Source organism: Odocoileus virginianus, chromosome 10, assembly GCF_023699985.2.
Source record: "Odocoileus virginianus isolate 20LAN1187 ecotype Illinois chromosome 10, Ovbor_1.2, whole genome shotgun sequence".
In the NCBI taxonomy this organism is placed as follows: Eukaryota; Metazoa; Chordata; class Mammalia; order Artiodactyla; family Cervidae; genus Odocoileus; species Odocoileus virginianus.
The window spans coordinates 27,003,237-27,023,364 of NC_069683.1; the positions used below are offsets into that span (position 1 = coordinate 27,003,237).

The 20,128-nt window shown below is 45.3% G+C and overlaps 1 protein-coding gene across 1 annotated transcript; it reads right to left on the reverse strand.

Moving 5' to 3' along the window:
• Nucleotides 1–114: 114 nt before the first annotated feature.
• LOC110152105 (2-acylglycerol O-acyltransferase 2-like) lies at nucleotides 115–14,521 on the reverse strand. The gene is made up of 7 exons (XM_070473231.1): nucleotides 14,078–14,521; nucleotides 9,471–9,653; nucleotides 8,779–8,782; nucleotides 4,652–4,848; nucleotides 4,162–4,336; nucleotides 2,957–3,156; nucleotides 115–1,712 (listed from the first exon to the last, which is right to left on the reverse strand). Exons 1-7 carry the CDS (start codon nucleotides 14,316–14,318, stop codon nucleotides 1,558–1,560), a joined length of 1,155 nt encoding a protein of 384 aa, XP_070329332.1. The 5' UTR covers nucleotides 14,319–14,521; the 3' UTR covers nucleotides 115–1,557.
• Nucleotides 14,522–20,128: the final 5,607 nt, after the last annotated feature.

Sequence of the window (20,128 nt, forward strand, 5' to 3'; positions counted from 1 at the left end):
TCTGGTCTGGAGAAGTCCATGGACAGAGGAGTCTGGCAGGCTACAGTCATTGGGCTCACAAGGAGTTGGACAGGACTTAGCGACTTTCACTTTCCCACTATTCCTCACAGGATGTAGAATGGTTAATTATTTTATTAAATCCATTCCACTCCTAAGATTCAAGGTGCACATTGTAATGCTTTTTTCTCTGAGAACAAAAGTGAGGTTTGGAAGGGATGTGACTTGCGCATGGCCACTGCTAAGGGTTAGGTCAGGCTTGGACGCATATTTACATTCTTGAGATGACCCACATTCATGGTTATTGGTGTTGTTAGCTTCTGTTGGAAGAAAAGCTATTTTCCCACATGCGTGTTACGGCTCAGAGTATGGACCCTATGCTCCCATCCTGTCCCCTCCCTTACGATGTGTGTCGCTGACCAGTGGCCCAGAATATCTCTTATCAGAGGCATGTCCTTGCCCTGCCTGCTTGCAGACACACAGGACCATGCACTCCTTATGTTCCTTCTCTCCCTGGTCTGCCCTGTGTCTGCACATAGCCTCTCCCTTGTCTCCCACAGAACAGGGCAGAGCTGGTAATTTGGAGCTGACTGGTCAGGGAGGAGGAGGCAACATGCCATTCTCTGGATCATTGGATCCACCATGTGGGAAGGGGAGACATGGCAGCAGGGCTGCAGGGCCAGGCTGGGGTTAAATGGGAGGCTTTGATCAGTGTTCCCAGTTGGGGAGTAGGGTGGAAGAAAGAAGAAGCCTGAAATAGAATCCTTTCATTGATAAACTGACATGGATGGAGCTCCCTTTTGTGTCAAGCTCAGGACTGAAGTTACAACAAATGAGTAGGGGCTATCTCATGGAGCTCTCAACTCATGTGACATCAGAGCTGAGCTGAGAGGTCACTTTATTCAACCAGGAAAACAGAGACTCAGAGGAAGGGTGAAGAGGACTGTGCATGGTCATTTAGCCAATGACAGAGCTGAATTCTCCTTCCCCACTTCAGGGGCCCCTTTGGCTGCCAGCCCGGGCCTCAGACACTCAGAAACTCAAAGGTGCCTGGACGAATCAGGAGGTTGTGGCCTGGCCTTCCTCTCCAGCTCTGGGAGAGAGGAGCTGGGACAGGAAGGATGCAGGAGCTTGTAGGAGAAAGCCCTGCACTTGCTGGTGGCTTCTGTGCTGTCAATCAAGGCAGAGGAAGAAAAACCTGCTCACTGGAGCTGCTCTTTGTCCTGCTCGTTGAGTGACAGGATCACAAAGGACACAGACACAGACATCATTCTCTCCCAGCATCTCTCCCATTTCTCAGGTGGGCAGACATGAAGAGGACCCATTACAGAGGAGGCACAGCTGGAGAGCAAATCACTGATGCCAGAGTCTGGTCTCCTCTCCCAGGAGCCAGCGGTGACCTGGGGCCTGGTATGGGGTGGAGCTTCAGGAGTCCGTGAAGGCTCTGGAGATGTGTTCAACAGACACCTCCAGGAAGCCTTCTGGGATCACAGCACCTCCCTCCATCCACCCCTTATGCCAGCCCTGCATTTTGGAGGAGCCCCTCCTCTGGGGACATGCTCAGCAGATCTCCAAGTGTTGGTCTCTGGGGACGTTGTACTTGAGCTTGTGGGCTTCGAAGAGATTTTCCAGCTCCTTCATGTAGCGCTGGTGCAGCCTGTCCACCTCCTCCTGGGAGGGATGTGGTGTCTTCTGCACCTCGATGGGCTTCCCCACTGCAAGACACAGAGGTGCGTGGTGGCTCATAGCTGGATCCTATGAAGGCGCAGGGACCTTGGTGTTCCCACTACAATGGTCATCTGAGCAGGTAAGCATTGGAACTCCCTCCCTTTCAATTCTTTTTTGTGTTACTAAGATGTTAGGTCAAATTCAAGATTCTGATATATCAACAATACAGCCAGCACATTTGCATGCACTATCTCTTATGTTATCCTGACAATCCTATGAGGATATAACCGGGTATTATTCCTGTTTGACTGCTGAGGCCCAGGGTGGTTAAAGAGCTTGTTCAAGGTCACATAGCCAGGAACAATCAGCACCAGGGTGTGAGCCCTTAGGATGTGCACTTAGCTCCAGGGAAAGGTGAATCTGGGATTCTCAGATGCCATGATTGGAAGAGCCTGTGTCTGTGGGAAGAGGTGGATCATAAAGCAGCTGCCATGCTGTCTTTCTTGGGAATGGCCTGGAGGTAGCAGCACTATAAACCTTCAAGAAAGGCACCACACAATGCAAACAAAGTTTGATAGAGGGGGTTGTCTGTGTTCAACTAAGAAATGACTGGGTGAGTAGAGATGAACAGCTCTATTAGTACTGCCTTGGAATCTAGTTGGAATTCAAAAAGGAAGCAAATAGCTGAAAGATGGTGCTAAGTCTATGGACTAAAGCCCATGCCCATTATTTACAAAGAAATCTCTCTGGCTCTCCTTCAAAGCCTGCTGATTTCTACTTTGCACACAATTCTAACAGACCTGGAATGGTCATGTATTCACATTCTCCAATTACTGCCATTAGATCCTGTGATCAGAATTATACCCTCCTTGTCTTCCATAATAAAGAGTTAAATACCCTCATCAAACCTCAACTTTGTTACCAAGGGCAGGTTGATCTCTTGGAAGTGCTTTACATTCTGTGGGTCTGTGTTTGCAGTCAATAAAATGGGGATGAGAGTCCCTCCTCACAAGCTGTTGGGAAAACTAAGCCATTGCATGTAAGGAGCTGGTGCAGTGCCTGACACAAGCAGGGGCTCAGTAATCAGTAGTGGCTACTGGTAATGTAGAAGTTACTCTTCTCATTCTAGACTGCCTTTCATAGGGTTACTTGCTGGTGTATGTGTTTTATATACCAGAAAGTGTGCTCCACAAAGTCAAGGGTGTACTGCTCTATGTCCATGTCTCCTTGCAGCACAAGCCCAGGCCTCTTACTCTATAGCCTTCCCTTCCCAGCCCGGGTCCAGGCTCACCCACAGTGGTGATGGGTCGGCGGTAGGGCATAAGACCCAAGCTGTACTGGAAGACTCCACGGCCATAGAAGAGAGGGATGGAACATCTAATGCTCTTCAGAATTTGGTCCTGAAACCACCGCAACCAGGAACCAGGAGAGTTCTCAACCTGGTCATATATGTCATTCTCCCCAAAGGAGAAGATTGGCACCAGATCTGCCCTAGAGGGAGACAGGAGAGAGGGCATGTGGAGGGGCAAGAAGACACAAGCTGGTTCCCTAGCCTCCTGAAGGGAGCTAGTGAGCAGGAACTGGAGCAGAGGACAGGGCCCTGGATCAAAAGTAGGAGGCCTCGGGTGTCTCCCAGAACTGCCACGGTCTTGTTTTATAATTTCAGGCAGGCCATGGCGCTACTCAGGGCCAAGGCCTGGCACTCAATTGTGACTGAGTCCATGCTCGCTCTGCGTGCCACAGATAGGCCAGTGCATCTGAGATGAAGTGTTGGGATGAGGAAGGGACTATTCAGAGTGGCTCACCAAGAAGATGGCATGCTAGTGCATCCAAACAACTATCCTGTAGGGCCAGGAGGCCAAGTTCTTTATGGATCACAGATTGGGATATAGGTGAGGAAACAAACTGAAAAGACTGTTTGATCCTTGCAAATGTCCCCAAGAATGGGGATGCTCAGGCAGGAGAATGTGTTGTTTTCACTTCCTTACAGTCCTCTACAGGAGGGCAGCTCCGCTTGTCTTCCTTAGGCAGCCCATTATGTGTCCCCACGGGAACAAAAGCTGCAAGATGAGGGTTAAAGTCACAGAAGCAGGTCCAGCACAGATTCAAGATTAACCCTTCTGGGTCACAGGATCATGAGAGGCAAACCAGAATTCGGCTGAGAGAACTCCAAGACAAAAAAACATTTGCAGACTTTCTGGGAAAATCTCCTCCAGCTAGCTTTGTATTCTTCACAGATGTTTAAAGATAGGAGACTAGCTTGATAGCAATATGACCTTTGAGACTTAATCTCTTTAGTCACAAAATCTTCCTTCCAGAATCTTCTCTGGGTATGTGGGCCTGAGACAGTGCATCTATCACCAACATACAATCTTCATTGTTAATGAATGGAGACTCTGCCTGCCAAAATAGGATCTGCATTTGCATCTACAGACTTCCCTCCAAGCTACAGTCCTTGCCAATCTCCAGGTGAACCCAGAGCCCTCTCCCCAATACCCGTGCGTCAGGGCGAGCCTGATGAAGCCCTTGCGGTTCCGCAGCACCAGCTTGAAGGCTCCAGGCCTGGCATTCAGTGACTCCTGGACGCCCCCAACAACGATGGACAGCAGGTTGCCGCCTCCTTTCCTGCTCAGAATGTGATCAGCACTCTCCTTGTCTGATGAGACCAGCCCTGGGGAGAGAGGAAGGTGGTCACGTACAGTGTGAAGGCGGCAAGCATGGATCAGGAATATGTGACTTGGGCTCTCCCCCATTTACCAGCTCGGAGGACCCTGATGACAGGCACTGAGCACTACCCCTTTTCCCAACACTCCTGCCAAGTTCATCACTGAGCACAGAGCTATGGGAAATGCTTCTTTGGGGCCATCTCCTTGTCCACTACACATTCACTTAAAAAAAGTCAGATCAATAAGCCTTCCTCATTAAAAATCCCTCCTCATGTCTTCAGCCCCCATAGTCCTGGGATAGAAAGAGTGGAAGAACTCACCCCCTGACATGATGTAATCCCTGTAGACAGGGGCCCAGAAACACCAGTGCATCATCATCAGATGTGAGCGGATGCCTGGGAAAACCGAGGAGAAGCCCGTACCCTCCGTGCACAGGTTGGTAAACGCTCCAGTGGCGAGGACCCCATGAGGGTGGAAGCCAGCGACGTAGTTTCGGGAGGGGTCCAGCTCAGCAGGTCTTGACCAGCTATAGGGACAACGATCTGGTGAATCGGGGCTGCGTCCACTACCCCACAACCCCCACTGCTGCCTCCCTGCTAGGTTTCTGTGCTGACCTCTTCTATGTGTCCCCTGAGCCCAAGTGCTACCACTCCCCATGTGAGTGTCCTGTGACATAATTGCCTGTCTGAGGATCTTTTCCCCGGTGAAAGAATGAAGTAGAGTAGATACTCAGGGAGACTATGGGATGAGGACGGAGAACACAGTATCACGAATGGATGATGCCAATGCCGCCTGCCTGGAAAGGAAGAACCCTGCGCAATGCAGAGGTAGGACTTCTGGGAAGAAGACAGGAGACAAGCCATGAACACTATATGAAGGCAGACCTTCTCCCAAGCAGAGCCCTACCAAAATGAAGGAGCCAGCACAGGAGGGAGTGAGCCTCTCACCAAGTTTTTGGCATCTGGAGTTCTGTCCCAGGTAAAGAGCTGGAAGCCCGAGTCCCTGTGACTCACTGTAAGAGACCCCAGTGTGCCTGAAGGTAGAGGTTGGGAGGAGGGCCATGCGGTCTCTACTGATGCCTGCAGGTGTGGGTGGAGAGGGTCAGGGAAGTGTCTTGTCAAGCCTGCAGCACTTCCTGACACCAGGTCACAGCCTGCCCGCAGCACTGCACCCCTGTCAGGCCTTGGCCTTTGGAGACACTACTGTTCCTAGATAGTGAAATCTTACACAGAAACTCAGCTCCAGAACTGATCACAGGATGAGGGGGAATCAATTTCCTCAGGGAAACACTGCCTGATTCTCCACCATTACCTCTGTAGAAAGCCCATAGTGTGCATTAAGATGCTCCAGTGCTCAGAAGTAGTCTCCTAAATTCTCTAGAAACTCTACCATTAGGCGCTAGCTCACAGAATCACAGCACAAAGGACTGTGAGTGGAGTACCCCAGCAGAGTTGCTAGGACAAGGAATGTTGCTTGCCTGCCTTCAAGTCAGCCACCACTGTAGCTGCAACTGACAATGGGCCTTGAAAGGAATTCAGGATGGAAGATAATAGGATACTGGTCACAGAGAGGGAGCATGCACATCACAGGAATAATTGAAGTGAGCCCAGATTTTGTATCTCCCCATATGTAGAAAAACATGAAAATCCCAAAGAAAGGCTATCCCTAAAAATGCTCAAACTACTGCACAATTGCACTCATCTCACATGCTAGTAAAGTAATGCTCAAAATTCTCCAAGCCAGTGCTCACTTTGGCAGCACATATACAAGTAAGCCAGAAAGATAAAGACCAATACAGTATACTAATGCGTATATATGGAATTTAAAAAGATGGTAACGATAACCTTATATGCAAAACAGAAAATGAGACACAGATGTACAGAACAGATTTTAGACTCTGTGGGAGAAGGCGAGGGTGGGATGTTCTGAGAGAACAGCATTGAAAGAAGTATACTATCAAGTGTGAAACAGATCACCAGCCCAGGTTGGATGCATGAGACAAGTGCTCAGGGCTGGTGCACTGGGAAGACCCAGAGGGATGGGATGGATGGGAGGCGGGAGGGGGAATGGGATGGGGAATACATGTAAATCCATGGCTGATTTATGTCAATGTATGGCAAAAACCACTACAATATTGTAAAGTAATTAGCCTCAAACTAATAAAAATAAATGGAAAAAAATTCTCCAAGCCAGGCTTCAGCAATACGTGAACTGTGAACTTCCAGATGTTCAAGCTGGTTTTAGAGAAGGCAGAGGAATCAGAGTTCAAATTGCCAACATCTGCTGGATCATCGAAAAAGCAAGAGAGTTCCAGAAAAACATCTATTTCTGCTTTATTGACTATGCCAAACCTTTGACTGTGTGGATCACAATAAACTGTGGAAAATTCTGAAAGAGATGGGAATACCAGACCACCTGACATTCCTCTTGAAAAACCTATATGCAGGTCAGGAAGCAACAATTAGAACTGGACATGGAACAACAGACTAGTTCCAAATAGGAAAAGAGTACGTCAAGGCTGTATGTTGTTACCCTGCTCATTTAACTTATATGCAGAGTACATTGTGAGAACACTGGGCTGGAAGAAGCACAAACTGGAATCAAGATTGCTGGGAGAAATATCAATAACCTCAGATATGCAGATGACACCACCCTTATGGCAAAAAGTGAAGAGGAACTAGAAAGCCTCTTGATGAAAGTGAAAGAGGAGAGTGAAAAAGTTGGCTTCAAGCTCAACATTCAGAAAACTAAGATCATGGCATCTGGTCCCATCACTTCATGGGAAATAGATGGGGAAACAGTGGCAACAGTGTCAGACTTTATTTTCTTGGGGCTCCAAAATCACTGCAGATGGTGATTGCAAATGAAATTAAAAGATGCTTACTCGTTGGAAGGAAAGTTATGACCAACCTAGATAGCATATTAAAAAAGCAGAGACATTACTCTGCCAACAAAGGTCTGTCTAATCAAGGCTATGGTTTTTCCAGTGGTCATGTATGGATGTGAGATTTGGACTGTGAAGAACGCTGAGCACTGAAAAATTGATGCTTTTAAACTGTGGTGATGGAAAAGACTCTTGAGAGTCCCTTGGACTGCAAGGAGATCCAACCAGTCCACCCTAAAGGAGATCAGTCCTGGGTGTTCATTGGAAGGACTGACGCTGAAGCTGAAACTCCAATAGTTTGGCCCCCTCATGCAAGGAGTTGACTCGTTGGAAAAGACCCTGCTGCTGGGAGGGATTGGGGGCAGGAGGAGAAGGGGATGACAGAGGATGCAATGGTTGGATGGCATCACCAACTCTATGGACATGAGTTTGAGTAAACTCTGGGAGTTGATGATGGACAGGGAGGCCTGGCATGCTGCGATTCATTGGCTCACAACGAGTCGGACACGACGGAGCGATTGAACTGAACTGAACTGAGTCTTTTGACGTTTAGCTACGTGGGTTGTTTTGTTTTCTTTTGCTTTTGCCAACAGAGCCCCATAAGTACTGACTTCTCCCTTCCCTTTTAGAGCAAGCTCCTCAGAGATTTCTGAGAGGCTATCTCTGAATACAGTCCTCAGTAAGGCCTCAGAACAACACACCTGACACTAAGGTTGTACACTTGTTTTCAGTAGACAATAGGGACTCCCTGACCCCCCTATCCACTGCCAACCAAAGATCCCTGCAGGGCCTGCTCTGTTAAGGTGTGTGGATGACCTAGAAGTTGCCCTGGGAGGTGACAAGAGTCCAGAATCTGTGAGCCACAGCACCTCCTGCAGACCTCAGTCCAGGAAAGGGAGGTGAAAGTGCATGTCCTCGCTCCCTCTGCTGGCCGCCCGCTGGTACTGCCCGCCGTCTGCAGCTGCTGTTGCCACAGGACTGCAGTGGCCCACAATCCTGAACACTGTGCTCCTGAAATTTCTGCAAATATGTTTCCCACAATGTCAATAGTGTCCTATGTGAGAAATCCTCTGGGGGAGATACCTGGTTATAGGAGAAACAGAAAAGACACAGATAAGACCGGCACAGAGACGCTCAGCAGAGTTTTTCTGCTGGATGTACAAATGACAGCAGTTCCAGGGGTCACAGGAGAGCCAGATGCTGTCCTCAGAAGCCCCAGGATCACCTGACGTCTCATGGAATCCACGCAACCCAATGATTCATGTGGAAGCATTTCCTCCACTTTACACATGAAACAATTGAAGCTCATAGAGCACGTGTAACTCACCTAAGGTCATACAACGGGCATTTCCAGACCCATTTTAGGACCTATGGTTTCCACTCCCAGAGATGACACCATATACATTCTTGTCTCCTATGTCCAGAAAGGGCCACCTGTCCCTATCTGGCATCTCTCTGTCCTCATTACCTTTCTCTTCCTAGCCCCACTAGATAATCAAACATCACAACTGCTTACATCCAAGGAATTAGCCTGTCTGGGATTCAGAATGGAGCAAACGTCACTTCACTAAAATTCAGGGTCCTGCATCCCTAAGGACTGATCCTTGGTCCAGGGTCCAGTGTACAAAATGGACGTGAGGTACCATGAGCCAGAGATCCGAGATTAAGAGATAGGCAGAAGAGGAGGAACTGGACTGTTTAGTGGATCCCTGGGGAAACTGAGATTCAGAGTGAGCAAAGCTCTGTCCAAGGACACAACGAATCAAACACACAGGGGCTGGATACATCCTGAGGACTCTCTGCTCTGTGTCTATTCTCAGAGGCAATGCACACACTTTAAAAGCAGTAAAAGAACCTGCTCTATGTCCTTGCTCATGTCTTCTTCCCTCTCAGGGTATCAGTATCATCATCTGATAAAGTGTCAGCCAGATGCTCTAAAAATCTTGTTTTCGTTAAGGATTCTTTCACTCCAAACTTAGACTGTTGAGGGATTTACACCTGTAAGATACATAAGTGTGCTGCTCAACATGGCCAACTGGGTTCCTCAAATCCTGTTCATACATCAGTTGACATAGTGGCCTCACCTCACTGAAGTTGGACAACCATAGTCAGACAAAAGCTGATTCTTCCCCTAATAGTGGTAGAAGCCTGTCTCTTGCTCCCAGCCCAGTATTCTGCTCACTGCACACAGGGTCAAACATCCCCATGGACAAACGAGGACTATGGTCCTGACCACTCCCTGGTCAGCCCCATACTCACCGAGATGGGGAAATAGTCCTTCGTGTACTTCCATATGGTCCAGTGCCTTATGAAAGCACTCTGCCTGCCCCCCTGCCATGGCGTGTCTCGATCCAGGTACCACCAGATCGCATACAGGATACTGATCATCCAGAATCTTGTGAACAGGAGGCCAATGAAGACTGCCCAGCAGATCAAGTCTGAGAAGGGAAGCAGGAACCATTAGTGGTCAGAGGTATGAAGGAACGAGCTCTCCCCATTTACCCAGCTCTAGCAGCACTGTCCATTCCAGCCCTCCTCCTAGGAGGAAGTGATCAGCTTCCCAAGATTTGGAAGAGGAGAGAATGCTGTCAACACCACCAGTGTCACATTGAGAGCCTGGATTTGAAACCAGTTGGTCGAATTTCAAACTCTCGTTTTCCCACTGCACCAGATTGCTTACTCATTTGGGTCTTCCCCCTCCTCTTCCTTTTCTGTCTGTATTCACCAGATGCTCAGTAAAGGCCTGATGGAGATGTGATAGGATGAACTCTTTCTGGTATCCATTCTTTAGAATCCCAGAGAAAAGCTATTCTTTCTATACAGCCCAGGTCCTATCTACTCCCAGCCCATCTTTCCACAGATACATCCCACCACATTCCCCCTTTAGTTAAAGTCCCCCCATGACTTCTTATAACTTTGAGGCTCAGCTCAAGCAGCTCAGCCTGATCTCAAGCTCCCCACTGGTGGCCCACACCCTCTCTTGTTCCAGTCTCACTCACCACATGCACCTCATGTTCCGGCTATACTAAGTAGCTCAGTTGATACAACTCCCTGAACTCAAGCTTTTGCTGAGCTCTTTTTCGTTGCTGCCAGGCCCTGTCCTGCTGAAGGAAGGAGGGAGGAAGAGGGCAACTCATGCCTGGTCCATTCATCAGGACTTCAGCAGGGCTAGAGACAACCCAGTAAGCAATTCCTCCCAGACTTATGATTCTGAGTCCTGTCACAGGCTAATCCTGGTTTTGACTCAGGGTCAGGTGGTCTTTGGGGCTGTCTTTAATCTGATAATAATTGAGCCTCACTATTACAGAATATTGTATCCTCTACATTCCATTCCCTCCACTCAACGCCAGTTGCTCACACTCATAAAGAAGATCAAACCCCACCTGTAGTCTATTTGAAAGTAGGGTAAACAAGGACTGTCATTCATGTCTGACTTCCTGGACGAGTGGACTTCTGACCCAGTCTGAATAGTGCATGTGTGGGTGCTAAGTTGCTTCAGTGGTGTCTGACTCTTTGCAACCCTGTGGACTGTAGCCCTCCAGGCTCCACTGTTCATGGGATTCTCCAGGCAAGAATACTGGAGTTAGTTTCCATGCTCTCCTCTAGGGGATCTTCCAGACCCAGGGATCAAACCTGCATCTCCTGTGGCTCCTGCATTGCAGGCAGTTTCTTACTGCTGAGGCACTGACGAAGCCCAGTCTGAATAATAGCAAAAGGAATAAATCAAAGTAGTTTGGGACTCACAGAGGCTCGCTTTCTGCATAGCACCTACCACATGCCAGATGCTGGTGGTTAAGCCGTGAACAACGGACAGGAATTCCTGCCCTCCTGGTGCTGGCTTCAGAGTTGTGTTTGGAGCACTTTGTTTGGTCCTTTCAATTTTAACAATCGAAAAATATGTTTACTGTATACCAGTCATCGAAATGACTCTTTGGTATTTTTTCTTAAGTTTTCATTAGAGTATAGTTCATTTACATGTGGTATTAGCTTCAGTTGTATAGGAAAGTAAACCTGTTAAACTCATACACATATTGATTCTAGTTTGTTTTTTTTAATTCCTTTCCTATATAGATCATTACACAGTAGTTAGTAGAGATTCCACTGCTTTACAGAAGATTCTTATTGTTATCTATTATACAGAGAGTAGTGTTGTGAATTCAAATCTCCCAATTTATCCTCGAACCTATCCCCTGTAATGATAGATTTTTTCTACTTCTGTTTTGTGCATAAGTACTCATGTACCTCTTTTTGATTCTGCATAGTACTGATATCATGTGATATTTGTCTTTCCTTGACTATCTTCTCTCAGTTTGACAATCTCTAGGTTCATACATGTTCCTGAAAGCAGTCTTATTATGTTCCTTTTTATGACTGAGTAATATTCCATTGCCTATATTACTGCATCTTCTTTACACATTACTCTAATGGATGTTTAGTTGGGTTCCATGTCCTAGCTATTGTAAACATGCTATTATGATCATTGGGGAGATTGTATCTTTCCAAATTATGGGCTCATGACAGAGGCCTTTTGAAGAACAGTATGGAGATTTCTTACAAAACTATCAGAATAAAATAGGACCCAGCAATTCCCCTCCTGGACATATACTCAAAATGATTTTTGAGAGTCAATTTGGTATAGTTAAATTAATTCACATTGTTGTGTAACTATACCAGCCTTCATCTCAGAACTCTTTTCATCTTCCTAAACTGAACCTCTGTACACATGAAATTAGAACTTCCATCCAGATCGAGAGAATAAAACCAAGTTGTTCGTTGTGGGGTAGGTTTTGGAGGAAATCTTTGACTCTTAGAACACACTTTCTTTCGGTGTGTTAAAGTAGCATGTATTTGTTTTTCAGTCAGAAAAAAGAATTTCAAAATGTGGGCATTTCTACTTGATCAGAAAGAACTCCCCCATCTAAACATCTCCCTCACTCTGACCTCTCCTTTAAGTACTGTCAGCAGGCAAAATCCTAACTTGGGTACATTTTCAGCCCCTAAAGAAAGGAAACACCTTCTTTCCCCTCATAACACCAAGAAGGTAAGATGTAAAATCCCACTTTACTGAGACCCACAGAGGGTATTCATGTTAGCTAACTTCATACAGAAAGCTAGTAGGATGAGTGGTGGTTTCAATTCTACTATTATGTCCATATCATGCTCCCAACATTCATTCACAAAGCATTATTCAACATTAACTCTTCTAGGAGATGGAGATGCAGATGAGAATAAGACCAACTATCTGAAAGGATCTTACCTTCCTGCGTGAGTGTGTGAATTAAAACAGAGGAAAGAAACAGATGAAACAAATAACCCACTGGAAAGGATTTGTTGCTGGAGCCTGACTCCTCAATAACAGGTTCCGGTGGACATTTCTGGCCACATCTTTGACCCTCCTCAAACACCTGTGCCAGGCTAGCATGACCCATCTCTTCACTGTATGTGCAGCATTTACTGGCCTCCTGGGAAAACTTAACTTACCTGAAGGCCTGTACATTCTGCCTTGTAGATTCATCTCCTAATATCTTTGGAAAAGAACCCCTTCTCTCCACCCACTGCCAGCCTCCTTAGACCAGGGTAAGTAATCTTTTAAAGAGCCAAATTGTAAGCATTTCAACACTGGGGCTCAAGAGGCAACTTGGATGATATTGCATAGGCACAAAATCATTTAAAATGCCAAAACCATACTTCGCTCATGGGCTGTAGAAACACACAAACAATCAGGGGCCTAGATTTCAATCATGGGTCTATGAGGTGACAGCTGATGTCGATTGTGACCTTGTGATTGAGCAGGACCTATGCAGCCTTCCTGGGAAAGATCCCTCATGTTCTCTGCCTGCTTCTTATTTGTGGAAAATCTTCAGCTTCCTAAGCCTTCCCCAAATTTCAAAAATAAAATTAGTAACAGAAATCACAAACACAGAAAGAAAACAGTCCCAATCAAGAAAATAAATAACAGTTTAACCATTCCACAAATTCAAAGATTTTTAGTTTGTTCCCAAGAGCCATAGATAATATTGAGACTCATCATTGAGCGGTTTTGCAAATACTGAACCCCCAGCAGGTGGAAGAAGTTGCTGACCAGCCCATAAACCTCAGACCAGGGGAAACCAGAAGGTTGATGATGGTGATTCCCAGTTACCTCACCACCAAGCAATCAGACGATTCTCTAGGAGCTGTTCATGCACCCAGAATCTCTACCTCATTTAGTCTCTAGACACTGTTCCTAGGTAATCAAAATAGGTTTCATGCATTTTGAGGCTTAAATCTCTGGACTCCTTGCTTGGCCCCTGTAATAAAGCCTACACTTTCTTTCACCACAACCCACTGTCAGTTTAGGCACTTTACCCTGTTCCCACAAGCAGACCCAAATCTGATTTGCTAACAACTGCTCCCTGTCACCTGTCTCCCCCAACACCCCAACACAGAAGATTCCTAAATTACAGCTTGTCTCCAACGGATTGGACCTTCTCACTCCTGTACCTAAAACCCTCCTGGGGATCCCCTTTGCCCTTGAGATAAGGGCCAAGGTACAAGCTACTGTTCCTGGCATCAGAGGGTCCGGATGCGTTTTCTCAGCTGCCCTCCTTCTCATTTCAGGCTCGAGGTTACGTGATTCTCTGTCCTCCTCTGGATACTCCCAGGTCCCAGGCTGGGCTGAGGTGGGCATGGACAGTCAGACAGTTCCTGATGGCAAAGCTCCCCCAAGGCCATGTGAACAAGATGTCCCTCACCCAGGTGATCCCCAGAAACTAGGTTAAGCATCCACCTTAGGACCTGTATCTTTCCCCCTTCAATGCACCATGTGCACCTGAAGTGGCAGGTGCCCATGGCCTCCCAAATCCATCTCAGCTTTCCTTACGCAGGGCCAAGTAAGAGAAGATCAACTGCAGGACCGCGAAGGTCTGTAGCCTGCGTTCCAGGGGCACAAACAAAGGTGCAAACTCCACCATGCTGATTCCTCTGCTTCCTCTGGAGGCTTCTCTGAGCTCCAGTGTGGTCTGAGACACCTGCTGGGTTTTGTTGCTGCCAGAGTTTGTTAAGCTTCTGTGGGAGTTGGGGGGAGGGAGGGGGTGGGTGTCTAGCCAGCTGTAGAGTCTCATTGCACCTACCCTGGCAGGGAACAGTATCCTAGGTGAAATATTTATAATCACCTGGCCTGGACTAAACTTACTACAGAGGAAGACAAGTGCAGTGGACTCTTCAGGCAATACATTATCTGCCAGATCACCTTTGCTCAAATCTTGCCCATTACTTGGCAAATAAAGCAGCAAGTATAGGGCAATCCTGCCCTCTTTACACTTACTCAACTGTTTGGCGGCCCTAATTGTCTCCTTTCACCTGCCAGGTCCACGATTCCCCTTTACAAATAAGAAGTACCTGCTCCCATATAAATATCTCTAGGCCCCACTATCTATCTCCTCCATCTGGCTGCCTTTTCCTCAGTTTGCTTGGACAGCAAAACTCAGGGAAGAGCGGTCTGATTTCCATGCCCTCTCCTCCATTCTGTCCTCCCTCTTCCAGACTTCAGATGCCACTGTTCCATGGAACTAACCTTGTCAAGTTCACCACTGGCCTCCACACTGCTGAATACAGTGACCAATTCTCAGCTCTCATTTTGACCTCTCAGCAGCCTCAGACACAACTGTTTCCTCCCTCCTCCTTGAAACCACTTGATCTGTGGACACCACACTCTCCTGGTTTCCCTCCTGCCCCTCTGTCTACCTCTGGGTCCCGTGGTGGCTCTTATTCTTCACCAGGCTAAGTGTTTCAGGGCCCTTCTGTCCCCTCAGTCCTTGGACCTTCCTTCTTCTCTCCACCCTCCCCCTCTCAGCGACCTCCTCCAGGCTCATGGCCTTGGAGCCTGTCTACAGGACGAACACTTCCAAACTGTATCTCTAGCCCTGACTTCCCCACAAGCTCCAGATTTGACTATGTAGGTGGGTACTTGACATCCTCGCTCACAGCCTGCTTGGCACCTCCATCACAGCCCGTCTAAAACTGAACTTGACTTCCCCTCACCTGCCCATGCTACAGTCTCCACATAGCCACAGAGCTTCCCTGTGATCACACAGGGAATATCCTGGTCATCCAGTGCTTATGACGCTGCCTTTCATGGCTGATGGCCTAGGCTCCTTGGAAATTTCACTGTGGTTACAGTGCTTTCCTAATGGTAGTTAGTACACTTGAAAATGTTTACAAGTCATTCAATATCATTTCATCAAGTTCATGCTCTACTCTTTATTGATTTAAGTATCTCTAGTGATGGAAAGCTGCTTTCCACCACCACAGCCAGCCACTCTGACGGACTGTGATGACAACGTTCTCGCTGGTCCCTGTCCCTGTGCCCTTATTCCTCCCACAGACTCATAAGCCAGAGGGACTGCTGGGTATGTGATTGCACAAGCTAAGGAGCAGTAGTGCCAGGCCTTTGCACAAAACTGTAGCACCAATGTAGACTTTGACCAGAATATATGAAGTGTCCAGATACATATCTTCTCTGGCTACCTGTGTAGTCAGACATCTTATTTGCTGGTGTATAGAGTGATATCATTTCATCAAAGATGGGCACTATAAAGGACAGAAAAGGTATGGACCTAACAGAAGCAGAAGATATTAAGAAGAAGTGGCAAGAAAACATGGAAGAACTATCCAAAAAAGATCTTCATGACCCACATAACCACAGTGGTGTGATCACTCACCTAGAGCCAACATCCTGGAAAACAAAGTCATGTGGGCCTTAGGAAGCATCACTGCAAACAAAGCAGTGGCCACACGACTGGAAAAGTCAGTTTTCATTCCAATCCCACAGAAAGGCAATGCCAAAGAATGTTCAAACAACCACACAATTGCACTCATCTCAAATGCTTTCAAAGTAATACTCAAAATTCTCCAATCCAGGCTTCAACAGTACCTGAACTGTGAACTGTGGACCAGATGTTCAAGCTAGATTTATAAAGAGCAGAGGAAACAGGAGATCAAATTCCCAACATCCATTGGATCATCAAAAAAGAAAGTTCCAAAAAAAAACATCTAGTGCTTTATTGACTATGCCAAAGTCTTAGACCATGTGGATCACAACAAATTGTGAAAATTTCTTAATGAGATGGGAATACCGACCACCTGACCTACCTTCTGAGAAATCTGTATGCATGTCAAAAAGCAACAGTTAACATTGGACATGGAACAACAGACTGGTTCCAAATCAGGAAAGGAGTACAGCAAGGCTGTATATTGTCATCTTGCTCAATTAACTTATATGCAGGGTACATCATGAGAATTCCTGGGCTAGATGAAGCACAAGCTGGAATCAAGATTGCTGAGAGAAATATCAATAACCTCAGATATGTAGATGACACCACCCTTATGGCTGAAAGTGAAGAAGAACTAAGGAGCCTCTTAATGAAAGTGAAACGATGGCAACAGGACCATGGTTATCAATAATTACCTTAAATGTAAATGGGTTGAATGCCCCAACCAAAAGACAAAGACTGGCTGAATGAATACAAAAGCAAGACCCCTATATATGCTGTCTACAAGAGACCCACCTTGAAACAAAGGTCACATACAGACTGAAAGTGAAGGTCTGGAAAAAGATATTTCACACAAACGGAGACCAAAAGAAAGCAGGAGTCACAATACTCATATCAGATAAAATAGACTTTCAAATAAAGGCTGTGAAAAGAGACAAAGATGGACACTACATAATGGTCAAAGGATCAATCCAAGAAGAAGATATAACAATTATAAATATATATGCACCCAACATAGGAGCACCACAATATGTAAGGCAAATGCTAACAAGTATGAAAGGGGAAGTTAACAATAACACAATAATAGTGGGAGACTTTAATACCCCACTCACACCTATGGATAGATCAACTAAACAGAAAATTAACAAGGAAACACAAACTTTGAATGATGACACAAAGGACCAGCTAGACCCAATTGATATCTATAGGACATTTCACCCCAAAACAATCAAATTCACCTTTTTCTCAAGTGCACACGGAACCTTCTCCAGAATAGATCACATCCTGGGCCATAAATCTAGCCTTGGTAAATTTAAAAAAAAATTTAAATCATTCCAGTCATGTTTTCTGACCACAATGCAGTGAGATTAGATCTCAATTACAGGAAAAAAATTATTAAAAATTCAAACATATGGAGGCTAAATAACATGCTTCTGAATAACCAGCAAATCATAGAAGAAATCAAAATATGTATAGAAAAGAATGAAAATGAAAACACAACAATCCAAAACCTATGGGACACTGTAAAAGCAATGCTAAGGGGAAGGGTCATAGCAATACAGACTTACCTCAAGAAACAAGAAAAAAGAATAAATAACCTAACTCTACACCTAAAGCAACTAAAGAGGGAAGAAATGAAGAACCCCAGGGTTAGTAGAAGGAAAGAAATCTTAAAAATTAGAGCAGAAATAAATGCAAAAGAAACAAAAGAGACCATAGCAAAAATCAACAAAGCTAAAAGCTGGTTTTTTTGAAAAGATAAATAAAATTGGCAAACCGTTAGCCAGACTCATTAAGAAACAAAGGGAGAAGAACCGAATCAACAAAATTAGAAATGAAAATGGAGAGGTCACAATAGACAACACTGAAATACAAAGGATCATAAGAGACTACTACCAGCAGCTATATGCCAATAAAATAGACAACTTGGAAGAAATGGACAAATTCTTAGAAAAGTATAACTTTCCAAAACTTAACCAGGAAGAAATAGAAGATCTTAACAGACCCATCACAAACACAGAAATTGAAACGGTAATCAGAAATCTTCCAGCAAACAAAAGCCCAGGACCAGATGGCTTCACAGCTGAATTCTACCAAAAATTTAGAGAAGAGCTAACACCTATCTTACTCAAACTCTTCCAGAAAATTGCAGAAGAAGGTAAACTTCAAAACTCATTCAATGAGGCCACCATCACCCTAATAACAAAACCAGACAAAAATGTCATAAAAAAAGAAAACTACAGGCCAATATCACTGATGAACATAAACACAAAAATCCTTAACAAAATTCTAGCAAACAGAATCCAACAACATATTAAGAAGATCATACATCATGACCAAGTGGACCAGGAATGCAAGGATGCTTTAATATCTGCAAATCAATCAATGTAATACACCACATTAATAAATTGAAAGATAAAAACCATATGATTATCTCAACAGATGCAGAGAAAGCCTTGACAGAATTCAACACCCATTTATGACAAAAACTCTCCAGAAAGCAGGAATAGAAGGAACATACCTCAGCATAATAAAAGGTATATATGACAAACCCACAGCAAATATTATCCTCAATGGTGAAAAATTGAAAGCATTTCCCCTAAAATCAGGAACAAGACAAGAGTGCCCACTCTCACCACTACTAATCAAGATGGTTTTGGTAGTTTTAGCCACAGCAATCAGAGCAGAAAAAGAAAGAAAAGGAATCCAGATAGGAAAGGAAGAAGTAAAACTCTCACTGCAGATGACATGATCCTCTACATAGAAAACTCTAAAGACTCCACCAGAAAATTACTAGAGCTAATCAATGAATATAGTCAAGTTGCAGGATATAAAATTAACACACAGAAATCCCTTGCATTCCTATACACTAACAATGAGAAAACAGAAAGAGAAATTAAGGAAACAATACCATTCACCTTTGCAACAAAAAGAATACAATACTTAGAAATATATCTACCTAAAGAAACAAAAGACCTATACATAGAAAACTATAAAACACTGATGAAAGAAATCCAAGAGGACACAAATAGATGGAGAAATATACCATGTTCGTGGATTGGAAGAATCAATATTGTGAAAATGAGTATACTAACCAAAGCAATCTATAGATTCCATGCAATCCCTATCAAGCTACCAACGGTATTTTTCACAGAACTAGAACAAATAATTTCACAATTTGTATGCAAATACAAAAAACCTCGAATATGAATGAAGAATGAAACTGGAGGAATCAACCTGTCTGACTTCAGGCTCTACTACAAAGCCACCGTTATCAAGACAGTAAGGTACTGGCGCAAAGACAGAAATATAGACCAATGGAACAAAATAGAGAGCCCAGAGATAAATCCACGGACCTATGGACACCTTTTCTTCGACAAAGGAGGCAAGAATATACAATGGAAAAAAGACAACCTCTTTAACAAGTGGTGCTGGGAAAACTGGTCAACCACTTGTAAAAGAATGAAACTAGAACACTTTCTAACACCATACACAAAGATAAACTCAAAATGGATTATGATCTAATTGTAAGACCAGAAACTATAAAACTCCTAGAGGAAAACATAGGCAAAACACTCTCCCACATAAATCACAGCAAGATCCTCTATGACCCATCTCCCAGAATATTGGAAATAAAAGCAAAAATAAACAAATGGGACCTAATGAAACTTAAAAGTTTTGCACAACAAAGGAAACTATAAGCAAGGTGAAAAGACAGCCTTCAGAATGGGAGAAAATAATAGCAAATGAAGCAACAGACAGAAGATTAATCTCAAAAATATCCAAGCAACGGGCAGTTCGCAAAACAAAGGGACTGAGAAACTCCAGAGAAGAGCCGGCCCATCCCCGCTGGAGGTAGGAGGCAGGGGGGAGGGGAAAAGGGCAAACTCAGCCCCTGAGATGCCACCCCCTCCCACACTGCAAACAGGCCCCCGGTTCCTATCTAAAGACTTCCTGAGACCCGACTGGCGGTGCGCTTCCTGAGACCTGACTGGCGGCGCGCACTGGGGCCGCGGAGGGAAAAGACGCGCCGCACTCAGGCAAAGTACGCCCAAGCCTCTGGCTGCCTGGGCCGCTCTACGCGGAGGGAAAAGGCGACCTGCACCCAGGAAGAGTACACCCAAGCCTCTGGCTGCCTGGGCCGCTCGACGCAGAGGGAA